The sequence below is a fragment of the Canis lupus genome, chromosome 25 (assembly GCF_003254725.2).
Source record: "Canis lupus dingo isolate Sandy chromosome 25, ASM325472v2, whole genome shotgun sequence".
NCBI lineage: Eukaryota > Metazoa > Chordata > Mammalia > Carnivora > Canidae > Canis > Canis lupus.
The window spans coordinates 41957909-41973005 of record NC_064267.1 but is presented as its reverse complement, the minus strand read 5'-3'; the positions used below and the strand labels follow the sequence as shown (position 1 = coordinate 41973005).

At 44.2% G+C, this 15097-nt stretch overlaps 1 protein-coding gene across 1 annotated transcript in view; it reads left to right on the top strand.

Annotated features, from left to right (window-relative positions):
* The window catches only part of DNER (delta/notch like EGF repeat containing), a 312868-nt gene that overhangs the window by 161548 nt on the left and 136223 nt on the right, over positions 1–15097 (top strand). Inside the window, exon 5 of the mRNA XM_025463331.3 lies at positions 8402–8547. Coding sequence (XP_025319116.1) covers positions 8402–8547 — 146 coding nt within the window. The remainder of the gene's footprint in view (positions 1–8401; positions 8548–15097) is intronic.

Below are 15097 nucleotides of genomic sequence, written 5' to 3'. Positions count from 1 at the left end.
GACAATCCTACACCCTCACCACACAGATTCCATCTCTGGATTCAGACCGGCTGCCCCCACTGTCATGGGGCAGAGGAAATGGGCCATGGGGGCAGTGTCATGGGGCAGTGGGAGGTGGAGGGGATGGGCAGGACAGCACTTGCTCAGTCTTCGTGGATGTACAGAGAAGTGCCACACCTCCTGTCCCTGAGTCACTGAGGAGAGGCATATTCTTTAACTGGCTGGCCGGGTTCCCAGCACAAACCCCTAATGCTATTATTAAAAAGCATGTGGGGAGAATAGACACCACTGGGCAACTAGCAGTTACTCCCGTGGCTCAAATACTCAAGTCTTCACTTTGGGCAAATAGTTTAGTCTAATATTGGTAGAGAAAGGAGTGTGGTAGGGTGAACATCTTGAAAAAATAAAATTGAACAGAAATACGGCACTCTGGACTAATAACTCTTTACTGTGGGAATAGATCTTTCTTTTGGAAAAGTGTAGAACGTCAACCTACAGAGTCTCAGTCTAAAATTTTTGTTCATTTTGTGAGCCTGCGTTTCCATATTGAATTTTCTGAGCCTTGTCTGCAGGTAAAGAGACAGAAGGTGCTGTTGAGATGCTGATAAAGCCGGGAGGCCGCAGTGAAGGGCCGCTCGGTCGGACAGTAAGATTTGCTGAGAACCAGTCATTCTGTCTTCAGGTGATAGCAAAGCCGATTTTTTTTTTTTTTCAACAACAGCGTCCCATTATCTTTGCAGTTTCATTTTCTTTGGAGCCAATGATATTGCTTAGTGTATACTTTTCACAGTCATTCAGCCTGGTGTGATCTACCCAATGATTTAGATGAGTGGCAACAGCAGAAGTACTTGGTCTGTCGCTGTTACGTGCCATTGTGTCGCCTAATTCAGAAAGTGTTTTTGGCCTTACCTTATTCAGGAACCGGCGGAAAATAAGATGATCTGTCAGAATGAATTTTCCAAAAAAGCAATGTACTGTTTTAAGTATCAACTTCAAAGTAAGCAGGCAAGCAGACAGCAACAGAACCCAGGCTTTACGTGGAAATCTAAAGAAAGCTTTGTTTAGAAAAACAAGATAGACCTTGAATGAGGTCCTGGGATGGTCAGTGTGGCCAGGCACTACATGGGGGTGGTGAGAGCTTTTTTAGTCTATATTATTCAAGTTTCCCTCCTTCACTCCTGGCGAAGGGGGGAAACACGCATTCTGCACACACACAAACAGGAGGATGGCTTTGCTCCTATAGCGAAGCACGTTAGTAAGCCTTGCTTGAGTGTCAGCTTGAGTGTCATGCGGCCTGGACTTGGTCTAGGTTCGTATTTTCTCCCTGCATCAGGCTCTCTTTTTGTGTCTGGACAGACGTTGTCTAAAGATGACTTGTTTCTCAGGTTTTGCTTCTTAGCTCACAAGTACTAAGTCACAAATCTATGGGGATCCCGACCAGCTTTGTGCTCGCCTGCATCCTACGTTCTTAAAAAAGCTGGTGCAGATACACCGTTTCACCCCCTGCTTTTGGGGAACGAGATGTGGGAATTGGGGGTGTTGGCCTTCCCACTGACTATGGGAATGCAGAAGCCCCGCTTCTCCAGCTGGAGCTGGAATCCGCAATCTTGCAAGCTTTTCATGCCTATCTGCTGCCAGCCCTGGGACCTCCTGGACTGTGAACAGTTTTTATAGGTTATAGGTATGTGCCAAATGACTCGCCAAGTCTTAATAGGAAAAGTCGGCAGTCTGTTTCCAACACCTACTGCTCAAGTATTTACGGCCCTGAGTTTTTATTTTGCATGTATGCTTTCCTTTCTCGGAAAAGAAAATGGTCTTTAGTCAAACCACTGAAGTGAGAAATGCAAATCCCATTTGCCATTAATCCCAATGAGGTATTAACCACGAAGTCCGTTTAAGACTCTTTAGTGTTAATATTAAGAAGACAAGTGGTAAAATAAACAGTTAATGGCCTGGAGCCAGCCATCCCGCATGTTCCACCTGCCGCTTGACCACTCCATCCCAGAGATAATGACCGGAACCCCCTTTCGGTTGCTCTCAACTTCTCATTGGCACCAGGGGAGGTGACTTTGGCAGAGTCCCTGTTTTAAAAGGACTGTAATGATGGCAGGACATTTTATGACTGTGTTAATGAGCACAGTGTGGGGTTGTGGGCAGGGCAGAGTGTTTGTGTGTTTTTGTGAAGAGTGAGGGGAGGAGGGATGGAGAGAGGGGGAAGGAAACCCAACTTTTTTTTGTCACTGAAACTAGTTACTTGAGGATGCTAACAGATCTCTGGATAATCTCTGGAGTAAGTTTTTCTTCATTCTGGTTTTAAAACTCATTAGGGAAATCACTCGGTTATGTAGCAAGTAGAGGGGGCTCTCCAAGTGTAGCAATTATCTTTGCCCTCCCTCCCTCTTCTCTTTCTTTCCCAGCATCTGGATATTGAGCTGAACTATGTAGCATCCTTGAAATTTTTTTATGTCAGAGACCTCAGTTCCCCCCACCCCCCTTTTAAAAAATACTTTATTTATTTATTCCTGAGAGACACAGAGAGAGGCAGAGACATAGGCAGAGGGAGAAGCAGGCTCCCTGCAGGGAGCCTGATGTGGGACTCGATCCCAGGACCCTGGGATCATGACCTGAGCCAAAGGCAGACGCTCAACCACTGAGTCACCCAGGTGTCCCCAGGTGCCCCTTTCAATGCTGAAGTTGTCAAGGGTCTGCCATCATGGAGTTCTGGATGTCCTTCATGCTGCAGAAATCCTGTCATTTCTTATCAACCTCATGATGAAAAATCTTGTAGCTATTTGTTTTAGTTAATTATTTTAGTATGATTCTGTTGTGGTCTGATGTCAATACACAAGTAGGTTTCTATCATGAATATTGGCCTGTAATGCTTGGTTCTGGGCCCTGTTCTGTCTCTGATCATTAGGTGCCCTTCTCTGTCCCAATAGTGCAGCACCATCCGTATTGAGATGAGGCCCACATTGAAATATTCAGCCTTAACTATGCATGTCCTATGTCCAACCACCAGCTTTTGACTGCTCTGTTTGGAAAGGGGGTCTCATCAGAATCTCAAACTGACTCGATTCACAACAGAAATCTTGATTCACTGGCCCAGCATCACCCCCACAAAGTTGCTTACACTATGTATGATTTTTTTTTACTTTCCTCCTGTCCCACATCCAATGTATATGAAGTCTTATTGGTTCTCCCTCCAAAATGTGATCTTTGAGAAAGCATAAGTCATGCTTTTCCCCCTGCTTAAAGCTCTTCAATGGATTCCCATTTTACTGAGGTTCACGAGATATCCTCTAATCTGGCCCTTCCTGCCTCTCTGCCTTCATCAAGGTCTTGGCCATCGACACATGGTGTCCTCATCTGTGTCACATTGACCCTCTTATGTGATACGTGACCTCCTCATCCATGTGACTGACACATGACCTCCTCCTTCATGTGACATATGACCTCAGCTCTCTTTGCTGGCTCTTTCTCAGCCTTTGGAACTCACCCTAAAAGCAGCCTCCTACATAGAGCTGGATAAGCATCTGCTGAATATTGAACGAATGAGCTCGGCTTCCCTCTGTCGCTAGGCCGCCGTCCATCCCACCCACCCCTTCACACCAGTTTACTCACTGGAGCGCACGATTTGTCCACGTAAAGTGACTCAATATTTTTGCCTCATAGTCAGAATTGTAGACTTGAACTATACACAATGATAATTTAAATATATGTTTATTCATGAACATTTTCAAAGAACTCCAGCATTACATTTGTTGGGGTTGGAATGAAGAATATATTTTCTCATGAGAGTGAGAGGGTGAGAAAACGTGATCAGATGTGAGAGAGCCCCTGGACAGCCTTTGTTTTTTTTTTGTTTTTTTTTTTTGCGTTCCTGTGTTAGTATCTCCTTTCCTGGGATCTCATGCAATTTCTGCCTCATGCTTTGTTGTTACTCTTTGGTCTTCCTCCCTCCTTCCCTTCTTCCTACTTTCTTTCTAAATCTCCTCCCTCCTTCCCCTTCCTTTCTATATCTCATCTTGCTCTTTCCCTTGCTTGTTGTTAATTTATTTTTTATTTTTTAAAGATTTTATTTATTTATTCATGAGGACACATAGAGGGAGGCAGAGACACAGGCAGAAGGAGAAGCAGGCTCCTTGTGGGGAGCCCAATGCGGGACTCGATCCCAGGAACCCGGGATCACAACCCAAGCCAAACGCAGACACTCAACCACTGAGCCACCCGGTTGCCTTGCTTGTTGTTAATTTAAACCAGGCATTAGCTGGAGCGGCACCATGGCCTGCTGTGTGGGTTCAGTTCTGTAGTTTTTGGAAGGACCCTAGGAGATGCAGGTGTTGACAAAACCCCCTCTTGAGGCAGCTCTAGAAACAGAACCAGAGTGTCCTTCTTATTCCTACTTTTTTGGTTTTTGTCTCCAGTTGATCACTTGACCCATGGATCTTAGAATCCTGAATATAAGGACAAGCTTTTCGATGTAGGTCTGTATCAAGAATTATGTTATGTATATTGGTTTCATGTTGTTAAGGAAGCAAAAGAGTAGGGACCATTTGCTCCGTGTTTCTTATCAGTGTGTTAAAAGTGTCCATCAGTTTGAGTGCTGTGTCAAAGAAACCACACTGGCTTTTCAACAACTTTTAAAATGATCACTTATAAAGCCCCAAAGAACTTTTTTTTTTTTTTTTTTTTTTAAAGAGTTCTGTTTCATTTCCGATTCTTCCTGCTGCCTCTTTGTAAAGGGTGCAGTTCCTGCTCTTGGCATGTGGGATTTCCTGAGGGCTGCTTTGCTCTAACCCAGCTGCAGTTTGATGAAAGTTAAATTGGACAGTATTACTTTTCATTATGAGCAGCTCCAAGCATTTTCCCTGAGACATGATCAAAGGGAGGTGCCAACAACTTACTGAAATTACACTCTTACCTGGAAGGAGCCGCCAGGCACCGTTCTCATCGTGTGAGCAGTATATTGCTGAAAACAGCATGCACATCCTTTTGACTTACTTTGGGGGCTTAAGGGACATAATTAGGAATTACATAGTAATATGTGACACACTTTGCAAAGATTGATTTCTTTAATAGTTTACTAAAGCATTTTAGGGCCAAAATGCTCACAGTCTTATGGAGCAAATAAAGCTAATATAGAAACGTTTATCAGAGTTGTCTCCAAAAACTGCTGAGACTTATGATAAGCTAGAGAGGATAAAGATTGTCTAAATAACACAGAGTCACCTAGACTTTCAAAAATAGGTGTGTAAAATGTGCTTTCGGTAGCTCAAATGCGTGCCTCTAATTCCAGATAATATTCTTTATGTTTCTTAGATTAGTTTTTCTTTTTCTACCAGACTAGTGGTTCTTTTTTTTTTTTTTTTTTTTAAGATTTTATTTATTTATTCATTCGAGACGCAGAGAGGGAGAGAGAGAGGCAGAGATACAGGCAGAGGGAGAAGCAGGCTCTGTGCAGGGAGCCCAACGCGGGACTTGATCCCATGACTCCGGGGTCACGACCTGGGCGTGAAGGCAGGCGCTAAACCACCGAGCCACCCAGGCTGCCCCAGACTAGTGGTTCTTAACTGGAAGCAATGTTCGAATTATTTGGGGAGTCTTTTTCAAAAATGCGCTTGCCAGAGACCCATCCCAGACTATTAATTTTGAAACACTTGTTTTGGAGCCTGACAGTGTATACTTAGAAAAAGCTCCTGCAAAATTAGGAAGCTTCTGATTTCAAAGCCAGTTAAGGATCACTGCTCTTGATTGCAAGTTTGGTGTGGTGGAAACCAAGAGTGCGCCGTCTTTGTGACCTGGGAACCAGTGCCTGGTTTGTAGACTTGAGGTCGGTAAGTGTTCATTGAGGGAACGGAAGCCAATTATTTAGAAAACTATACCATGTATATTTTAAACTGCTCATTCATTTGAATTACTCCTAGCTAAGTTAATTTAATAGTTCAATACGAGTTTTTAAAATAACCTTTGGAGGGAGGCTTCTTCTACATAATTACATAGCATTTTGTGATCTAAGTGCTAAGTAGGCAGGTGATACAGTTTTTACAATAATTTAATATGAAACCGGAGAACACAGCAAAGACACAGAAGACAACTGTATAACTTCTGATATCTGACTTTACCTCCATTATTTTACATGTAAAAATGCCTTTAGCATAAGAACTCTGGTAGGATCCCACCATTGCACCAGGCTCAGTTTCTCTATCATGGCTAATTATAAGTTGACAAGCAACTTTTTTTTTTTTGTAATAAACTGAAATTTATGCATTTGAGTGATTGCTTTTTTAAATTTATTTTATTTTATTTTATTTTATTTTATTAGATTTTATTTATTTATTTATGAAAGACACAGAGAGAGGCAGAGACACAGGCAGAGGGAGAAGCAGGCTCCATGCAGGGAGCCAGATGTGGGACTCGATCCCGGGTCTTCAGGATTACACCCCGGACCGAAGGCAGGCGCCAAACCACAGAGCCACCGGGGTTGCCCCTGATTGCTTTTCTTAAAAAGTGGACATGTTAGATGACAAGACATTTTGGAAAGTCCTCCTGGGGAATTATCTTTGCTTACTCTGGCCGTATACGTACCCACCTCTTGACCTTTTCCCAACCACTTCTCTAAGGCTTGTCCCTTGCCATTAAGGAGGACTCAGTAATGGTGAGAAGATGAGAAAGTACCTAGGATAGAGAATAACCTGGGACCTGTACGTGAGAGTATGTACTTGGGCACGAGTAGACACAACAGAGCTCGAACGGGGGTAGAATGTTGAGAAATAAGTGAGATCAGAGCTCCAGTGTTGGGAGAGGAGAGGTATTCCAGGCAACTGTTTACAGAGTTGGGGTGAGCCAGGCGTGAGTGAAGGCAGCTGGGAGATGGCGGGAGGCGTCTGCAGACTGCGGAGCCATAACAGAGGAAGTATGAACCACACTTTCCTTCTGTCCCAAAGCCAAGGAATATTGGTTAAGTTTTCAGCAGGAAATTTTAGGAGGAAAGCAACTCGGTCTCTGTGGGGATGAAATACCCTTGTTTGTGAGAACTGCTGTACCTGTCTTGTCTCCTGATTACCAACTGAAGTTGAAGGGTGTCTGTCTCCCTTCTGTTCTGACTTGCTTTAACTTCTATCATAACCTTAAAACTTGCGGATTGAATTAAATCTTATATTGCTGTTTTGGATCCATCATCTGCCTACTAAAAATATCCCAGGTATTCACGTAGTACTTGCCACTTTGCAGATTCCTGATCTCTGGGTGTTCCTCAGCCCACAAGGAGTAGGGTGAGCATTTTGGCCCATTATTTGAGGCAGTCTCACTTTATGCCTGTGTCCACTTGTAATCATAAAAGCATCCCATTTTGATTCGAAAAGAGTCCTAGTTTTGAGGATAAATTCTCTGGTTACCCTATTTTATAGTTATTTTACTTACCTTACATAAGAGACGGGGCTCAGAGAAGCATGGCTTCTAGAATCACTTTCATCACCTTGTCTTAAGCACTTTTTATGAGGAATGCATGAGTCTCTCTCCTGGATGACGGGAATGTCAATTATAGGTTGTTTATTTAGAAATGAGGAATTATACATAAATAAACTAATATTCTTGTTAGAAAAAGGAGATACTCTCTTAATGAAATAATTATATTATGGATGCAAGATACGGTATTAATTTCTTCATTCCAGTTGGAGGCTGTATTTTTTTCTACATTTATTGTTACCTCCTATGAACAAGTAGTTGTACTAGTTACAAGATCATCTGGTGATAAATATGACACATTGGTGGTAATTCAATCGATACTCAACTGTGATTGGCTCTGTTTTATTAGATGGTTAAATCACATAACTTAATTGATACCATGCAGTCAGATTGGTGATGAAGTATGCTCTTTATCAATAAGCTCATCATTGAATATGTTTCTTTCCTGTTTACCCATCTGTCAGGACACTGAGAGCCCCTGGGCAGATTGATACAAGGGGTGGCCTCGGGGGATATTTAGTGCTTGTAACTGTCCAACGTAGCCTGGAGGAGGAAGAATCGGGAGGTGAGGGCAGATGGCCCCCCCCCCCAGGAGAAGTGGGTTCAAAACCAGTAAATTCGAAGATGCAAAATGCGGAGTTGGAATTGAGAGACCAAGTGGCCCACAGAGGACATGGCCAGGAACAGAACAACAGCCTCTAAAGCAATGACTGAGAGCCTGGTCTCCTCGTCCTTGGGCCTTAGATATTTCTCATGCCTCTTAAAAGGCCATGGATCTGAATGGCCACTAGTCACGTGCTTTATTTCTTTGCCTAACATTGCATTTTGTTTTGTTCATCAGACTTGAATGCTGCGTAAAATAAACTCACAGGTTTGTAGAAAGAACGCTGGTAAAGTTTGACTTTACGTTTCCTGTTCTCCCCTCCCTTTTTTTTAGGTTTTGTGAATGATTCTGTTACTAAATCTATTGTGGCTTTGCGCTTAACTCTGGTGGTGAAGGTGAGCACCTGTGTGTCAGGAGACAGCCATGCAAATGACTTGGAGTGTTCAGGAAAAGGAAAATGTACCACGAAGCCATCAGAGGTAAGGGGACACCTGGTAGCTTTTAAAAGCTATATTTACCTAAGTTTGCATCTATATGTCTGTATCAATACCTATCTACATCTATCTATGTCTGTCTGTCAAGAACAAAAAAAGAGAACAAGTGTATTGGCTGAATGCACTTGTTCCCTTCAAATTGCTGGTTTCAATTATGCATTCATGTGCAACGTGTGGATAGCCAAACTCTGTATAATTTTTAAAGAAATGACATTAAATGTGTGCGGTGCTGGATTCTGTTTTGGTGGGAAGTAAGATTTCTTGAGAAGGAAGAGTCATCATATTTGGTAGCAGAATCGAGAACCATGTCAGCCAGAATGGGTAAGCAGAGTCATTTTATTTCCCAGTTGTTGGGTAATCCCATCCTTAGACTTTGCATTTCTCTAACATTGAGAACAGAGTTCCAGAATCAAGAGAAAAGTATGAGAAGGAGCAGAGCAGAGACAGGGTCGAGAAAGCTGACATTATTTTTGACCTCTGCGGGCCGGCGACATCAGTGCTATAGCAGGTCCAACTCCTTGTGCCCCTTCTTCTTCAGGGGCTCAGGTCACATGGGCCTGGGCAGGGGCAGGGTGAGTTCCTCCTCCTGCTCTGCTGGGTGAGTGGAGCCTGAGAGGCAGACCAGTACCAGACTATGACCACTGAGACCCACTCCCACCATCAAGGGCTCCATTAAAACAGCTTTTGCAGGTGGACTGTGGGCTCCACCCAGCGTCCCAGGAGAGGGAGACTCCACCCCTCATGGAGCCTGTTCCATGAGGGTACATCTGTTTCTCTTGCCACTTGCCTCCATGTCCCTCTCTCCTGTTCTGCACATTTGTCCACTAGAGTTTGTCCAGATGAAATGGGTCCCCAAAGTCCCAAAAGGGCATGGTTTGTTTTAGACCAGTTTTAAGGGTGGCACAGATGAACTCTCCTTGGTGATGCTTCCTTGCGGTAATGGTGGCACATTCGGTACCAGTGGTGTGAACTTGGTGAATGAAGGGAGTGGGGGTGACAGATGGAGAAGTGTTGGAAGACACTTACAAGTGTTGCTTGCATCATCTTGGAAAACCCAGTATTTTGATGTGTTAGGTGTACTGTTTGCGGTGGCCTAAGTATTCCATTTTCCTGTGAAATGTCCTCTGAAGAGGGAAGAATGCCCTAAGAAAGTCGGGAAACAATCATTTTGCTAAGTCTTTGAAAAGGAACACAAGTGTAAACCAAAGCCAAGATGAAATCCCTGGGGCAGGGGATGGTGCCTGGCCTGAAGTCAGGAGGCAAAGCCTGGGATTTCTTTCACGAAGCCAAGCCTGCCCTGTGAATCCCATTTTCTTCCATCTTGGCCAACTTGGACCGTTTTCTATCTTTCCTGAGGGGAAGCTTCATTTAGCAATTTATTTTATGAGAGAAAAAAGGAAAGGATATTGAGTGTTCTTCTGTGACAGTCAAGGAGGAGGGGTAGAGAAGCTGAGAAAAGATGAGGAAGCAGTGGGGAGCTCATTTGATAAGGATGTTCCAGAAGAGATGAAGTGTGAGAGACTGAGGAAAGCCAGCTGTCCCCACTGGAAGAGTATCACACCTTCCAAGTGCAAAGAGGAGACACACTGGTGTTCCTCAAATTCATTCTTACTATTCCCTGTGAACAGATCTGGGGCCTGATTAGCCCTGAAAAAAGACAAGAGTGGTGGAAGAGAAATGCCTTAAATGGGGAAGGGAGGGCTGTTCTTGGAATTTGGGACTGACACAGTGGTTAGGGTTCCTTGTGAGCTTTCTCTTACCATGGATGGCCTATCCGGGAAACATTTTAACCATAAAGCAGTCACCATGGTTTGGTTTTTGGGTTTTTGTTTTTGTTTTTGTTTTAGGTTTGTTTGTTTTTTTGAGACAGAGAGAAAGAGGGAGAGAGAATGCATGCATGCATGCTGGTGAGGAGCAGAGGGAGAGGGAGGGAGGGAATCATAAGCAGGCTCCACGTTCAGCGCAAAGCCCAACATGGGGCTCGATCCCACAGCCCTGAGATCATGACCCGAGCTGAAATCAAGAGTCAGATGCTTACCCTGCTGAGCTGCCCAGGCACCCTCCCATATCTTCTTAAAACATGCAGGTTGCTGGCTTGCAACCCTCCTCTGCATGGGTGTCCTCTGCATGGCAACTCTTGCTAAGAGGCTGTGCCTGGTGGTGTAGAATTGACTCATTGGACACGCAGTTGAAGCATTTAGCACCTGGCAGGTAACTTGGCAAACCTTGCCAAAGTGCTTTGTTTTTCCTGCAAAAATGACCCAAAAGCATTCTTGAAAATCCATTCTAATTTTAGCAGGTCATTTCAGCAGAGGTACAGCTTCATTATGGGTACGAGCTCTTTTGAAGAGCTCCAAGTGCCCCGCCTCCCCTCGCTGCAACCCCCTCCAGTCCACACCAGGTGTGCAAAGCCTCTGGTGTTGCTTCTGTCAAAGCCTGCATTTACCTTCAGTGAATTGAAGGAAATTGTGGCCAGGCATCTAACCTGAGCCTCTATAATTACCCCCGGTGATGCTAAGCTAATGACTAGTCTGGAATTACCAACATGTCCATTTGTAGACCTGACACATTGTTATCTTGGACACAACCATCTGGAAGCCAGTCTTCCCATTCACAAAAACATGGCAGGAGTTGCACTACCTGTGGCAGGAATAGGAATGGAAGGTTGGCTCATCTTTTTTAAAGTCTGTTTGGCTTCCTGGGGCATTTTGTTGTCATGGCTGTCATGGTGACTTGAATGTAGTTTACTGCCCTGAAAGACCGTTGCTTTCAGGTTTCCTTCTTTGTGCTGTTTCTTAAAATTAGGAGTTATAGGGACACCTGGGTGGCTCAGTGGTAGAGCGTCTGCCTTTGGCTCAGGTCCTGATCCTGGGTTCCGGGATTGAGTCCCAAATTGGGCTCCCCACTGGGAGTCTGCTTCTCCCTCTGCCTGTGTCTCTGCCTCTCTGTGTCTCTCATGAATAAATAAATAAAATCTTTTTTAAAAAATTAGAGATTATATAGTCCAGCCCTCCACCCAATGCAAGAATCCACTCCATAGTACAGAACAAAAAGAGCTCTACTTGTTGGTTTAATGTGATTGTTTCTAGTCACTTCTATATCTTTTTATTACATCATCCATCAGAATAAGAGCAATTCTTTTATTCCCATACTACTCCATTTGGTAATGGAGCTCTTCTATCAGATGTGCGTTGGCTAGAGGCTCTTTCACAATTCCAGGCTGATGGGTGGTCCACAATAAAGCTCCTACACCATCCTCAGAAAATCTATTTTCTTTTTTTTTAATGATTTCTTTATTTTAGAGAGAGAATAAGAGAGGGCATGTGCAAGTGGAGGGAGGGGCAGAGGGAGAGGGTGAGAAGCAGACTCCCCACTGAGCATGGAGTCTGATGCGGGGCTTAATCCCACAACCCTGAGACCTTGACCTGAGCCAAAATCAAGAGTTGGACACTTAACTGACTACACCGTCCAGGCACCCCCGGGAAAGTCTTTTTATATGTTTCCTATAACACGGTAAGGAGCTCTCTGTTTTTGAAAAGTGCTTTTGTGACAAGAGTTGATTCTGATCTTTTCTTCTCCTTACCAAAAACAATGACAACAAAAGATTGACTGTGGTTACCACTTCTCTCTGAACTTAGTCACCAAGTTTGGCTGCTGCCCATTTGATCAATCCCTAATTTTCTTAAAGGTAAGCCTCAGGGCTCTTTGCTGGTGTAGGCCTTAAGCCTTCTCAGATCCACTTAGGTTCTATGGACCCTGTCTGGCAAAAGCAAGAGTTGTGTGTTAGGATTCTCCAGAGAAACAGAACCAACAGAGGATAGATAGATAGATAGATAGATAGATAGATAGATAGATAGGTAATAGATAGTATATCCTTCCTATCCTATCCTGCATAAATGAATTAAGGAGATTTATTTTAAGGAATTGGCTCATTGTAGCTCCACTCATTATGGAGTCTTGGTGAATCCAAAATCTGATCAGGAGGCCAATGAGCTAGAGATTCAGGAAAGAGCTGCAGCTGTAGTACAAAGGGGTCTGCTAGTGAACCAGGAAGAGCTGATGTCGGGGATGAAGTCTGCAGGCTGTCTGCTGCAGGGTTCTCTCTTGCTCAGGAGAGGTCAGCCTCTTGTCTATTCAGTCATTCAACTGATTGGACGAGGCCCACCCTCATTATGGGAGTAAACTGCTTTCCTCAAAGTCCACTGATTTAAGTAAAAAATCTCACCCCAAAAAACACCCTCACAGAAACATCCAGAATATTGTTTGGCCAAATATCTAGGCACCATGGCTCAGCCAAGTTGACACATAAAATTAGTCATCACAAGATTCTATTTTTTTTTTCTCAGATTCGCTGTTGTCCCCTTTCTGCCCAGTTGTGTTCCTTGCTCACGAAGCTAAAGGAACAGTTGTAAAATTTTAGTTTGGCTAAGATTTGCCTGAGGCCCTGACAAAAAGTCATATTCCAGGCCCCTCACTCAGATTACGGTGCCTTTTATTGGGCAGCCAGGTGATTCGGCAAGAGTAGATTGTGCAACATCATTCTGGAAAGTAGGGAGGGGGTGTCTCAGGAGCAGAGCTTACCATCTCCCTACTTTTTCTTATTCCCTAAAGCAAATGTACTGCATCTTCTTATTCAAGGATTTCATTGTCAAGAATTGTAAGGTCATGTGGAGTTCATAAAAAGGAGAAATGCTGATAGGTGATATAATGGTTCAGTAGTTAGCTCAGAGCTTTCCCATGTGTTGACCTGGTCTATATTGATAAGTAAGTGGGGGTAAGGCTGCCAGGCTTAGAAAGTTCCTTAGCATTCTCTAGCTCTTGCCCTGGGAATCTATCATCCTGTGTGGATTGGATCCTGGGAGCTAACTGCTCGGCTTTGTTTTGAGAGAGGAGTGAGCTGGCATTATGTCTGGGAGCAATTCCTAATCCCTCCTGAAGTCTGATCTTAATTCTCTCCAGATGTGGGCCTGCACATGAGAAAAACCCTAGCATGTTGGGCTCCTGAAAGTTCCCGACTTTCTGTTAACTCCCTCCCTACTCTTGGAAGTGGAAGACTCAAGCTCCAGGAAGTTCTGGTCTTTTCACAGCCGAGTTCTTCCATTTAGGGTTAGTTTATTGGAAGTAAATTACTGACTTTAACTGGTTGCTTTGTCCCTGGGCTTGATAACACCTGCTGGCCTTGTTCTAGTGCCCTGGGTAGGAGACCCTGTGCTTTCAGGAGTCTTGCCTGCCTTATATCAACAGCCTCCTTATTTTTTTTCCTGTTTCCAAGGACGTCCCTCTTTATTAGGGTGCACAGGAAGCTCCCATTTCTGAGGTTTGCTTGTTTCAGATCTCATTTCCAGGACAAAGTGATAAGCCTGCCCTGAGCTGGGTGCCTGAACATCCTTTCCAGCTTGAACCTTGGCTCCCCTCACCATCCATGCGTCCCCTTGCTTCCTCCTTCAGATCCCTGTGGTTTTGTTCCTGCTGTTCCCTCCATCTGGAATGCCTTCCTGCTGCCCTACCCTACTCCAGCCCTCTGCCTTCCCACCGTCCTAACTATATTTCAGGCGCAGCCACAAACCTTCTTCCTTCTGAAAGCCATCTCTGCCCCATCCCTCCATGCAAGCTCCCGCTCTCAAGCCCAGTAATATTTTATTTTTCTTTTCTTTTCTTTTTTTTTTAAATTTATCAATGGGAGACACGGAGAGAGAGGCACAGACACAGGCAGAGGGAGAAGAAGCCTCCCTATGGGGAGCCCAATGAGGGACTCGATCCCAGGACCCCAGGATCACGCCCTGAACCTAAGGCAGATGCTCAACTACTGAGCCACCCAGCTGCCCCTATTTTCTTTTTCTTTTTTTTTTTTAAAGATTTATTTATTTATTTATTTATTTATTTATTTATTTATTTATTTATGATAGACATAGAGAGAGAGGCAGAGACACAGGAGGAGGGAGAAGCAGGCTCCATGCAAGGAGCCCAACGTGGGACTCAATCCCGGTTACTCCAGGATGGTGCCCTGGGCCAAAGGCAGGCGCTAAACCGCTGAGCCACCCAGGGATCCCCCCTATTTTATTTTTCTAATGAGACACTTGGCTTTGGGTTTTTGCTTATATTTCATCATTATATTATTATTATTTGCAGGCACTTCATTGCACAATTATTATGTGTCATGTGTCTGGTCCCTTGCTCGGTGCTGGGGAGTACATATTCGGTCAGTTAAGAGGTGGCCTCTGAGGAGGAGGTGGAATGTTTCCGGGTGGGGGTGCTGGATGAATCGTGGATTAGAGCACAGGGCGATGTGTGCCACGGGAGGGACCTGCAGGTGCCGTTTGGAGGCTCTGAGAAACACCCAACTCACAGGTGGGATCATAGGGAGCTTCCCAGTAGAGTCTCAGATGGTTGAGTTCCTTGACGTTAGAACCTGTTTGGTTCTTTCTATGTCTATTGTAACAACCTAGCGGGATGCTTTCTGCATGGGAAGTGCTCAAAAACTGCTGACGAACCAAAAGAACAAATTAAATAAAAGAACAAAAATATCATGGAAAAT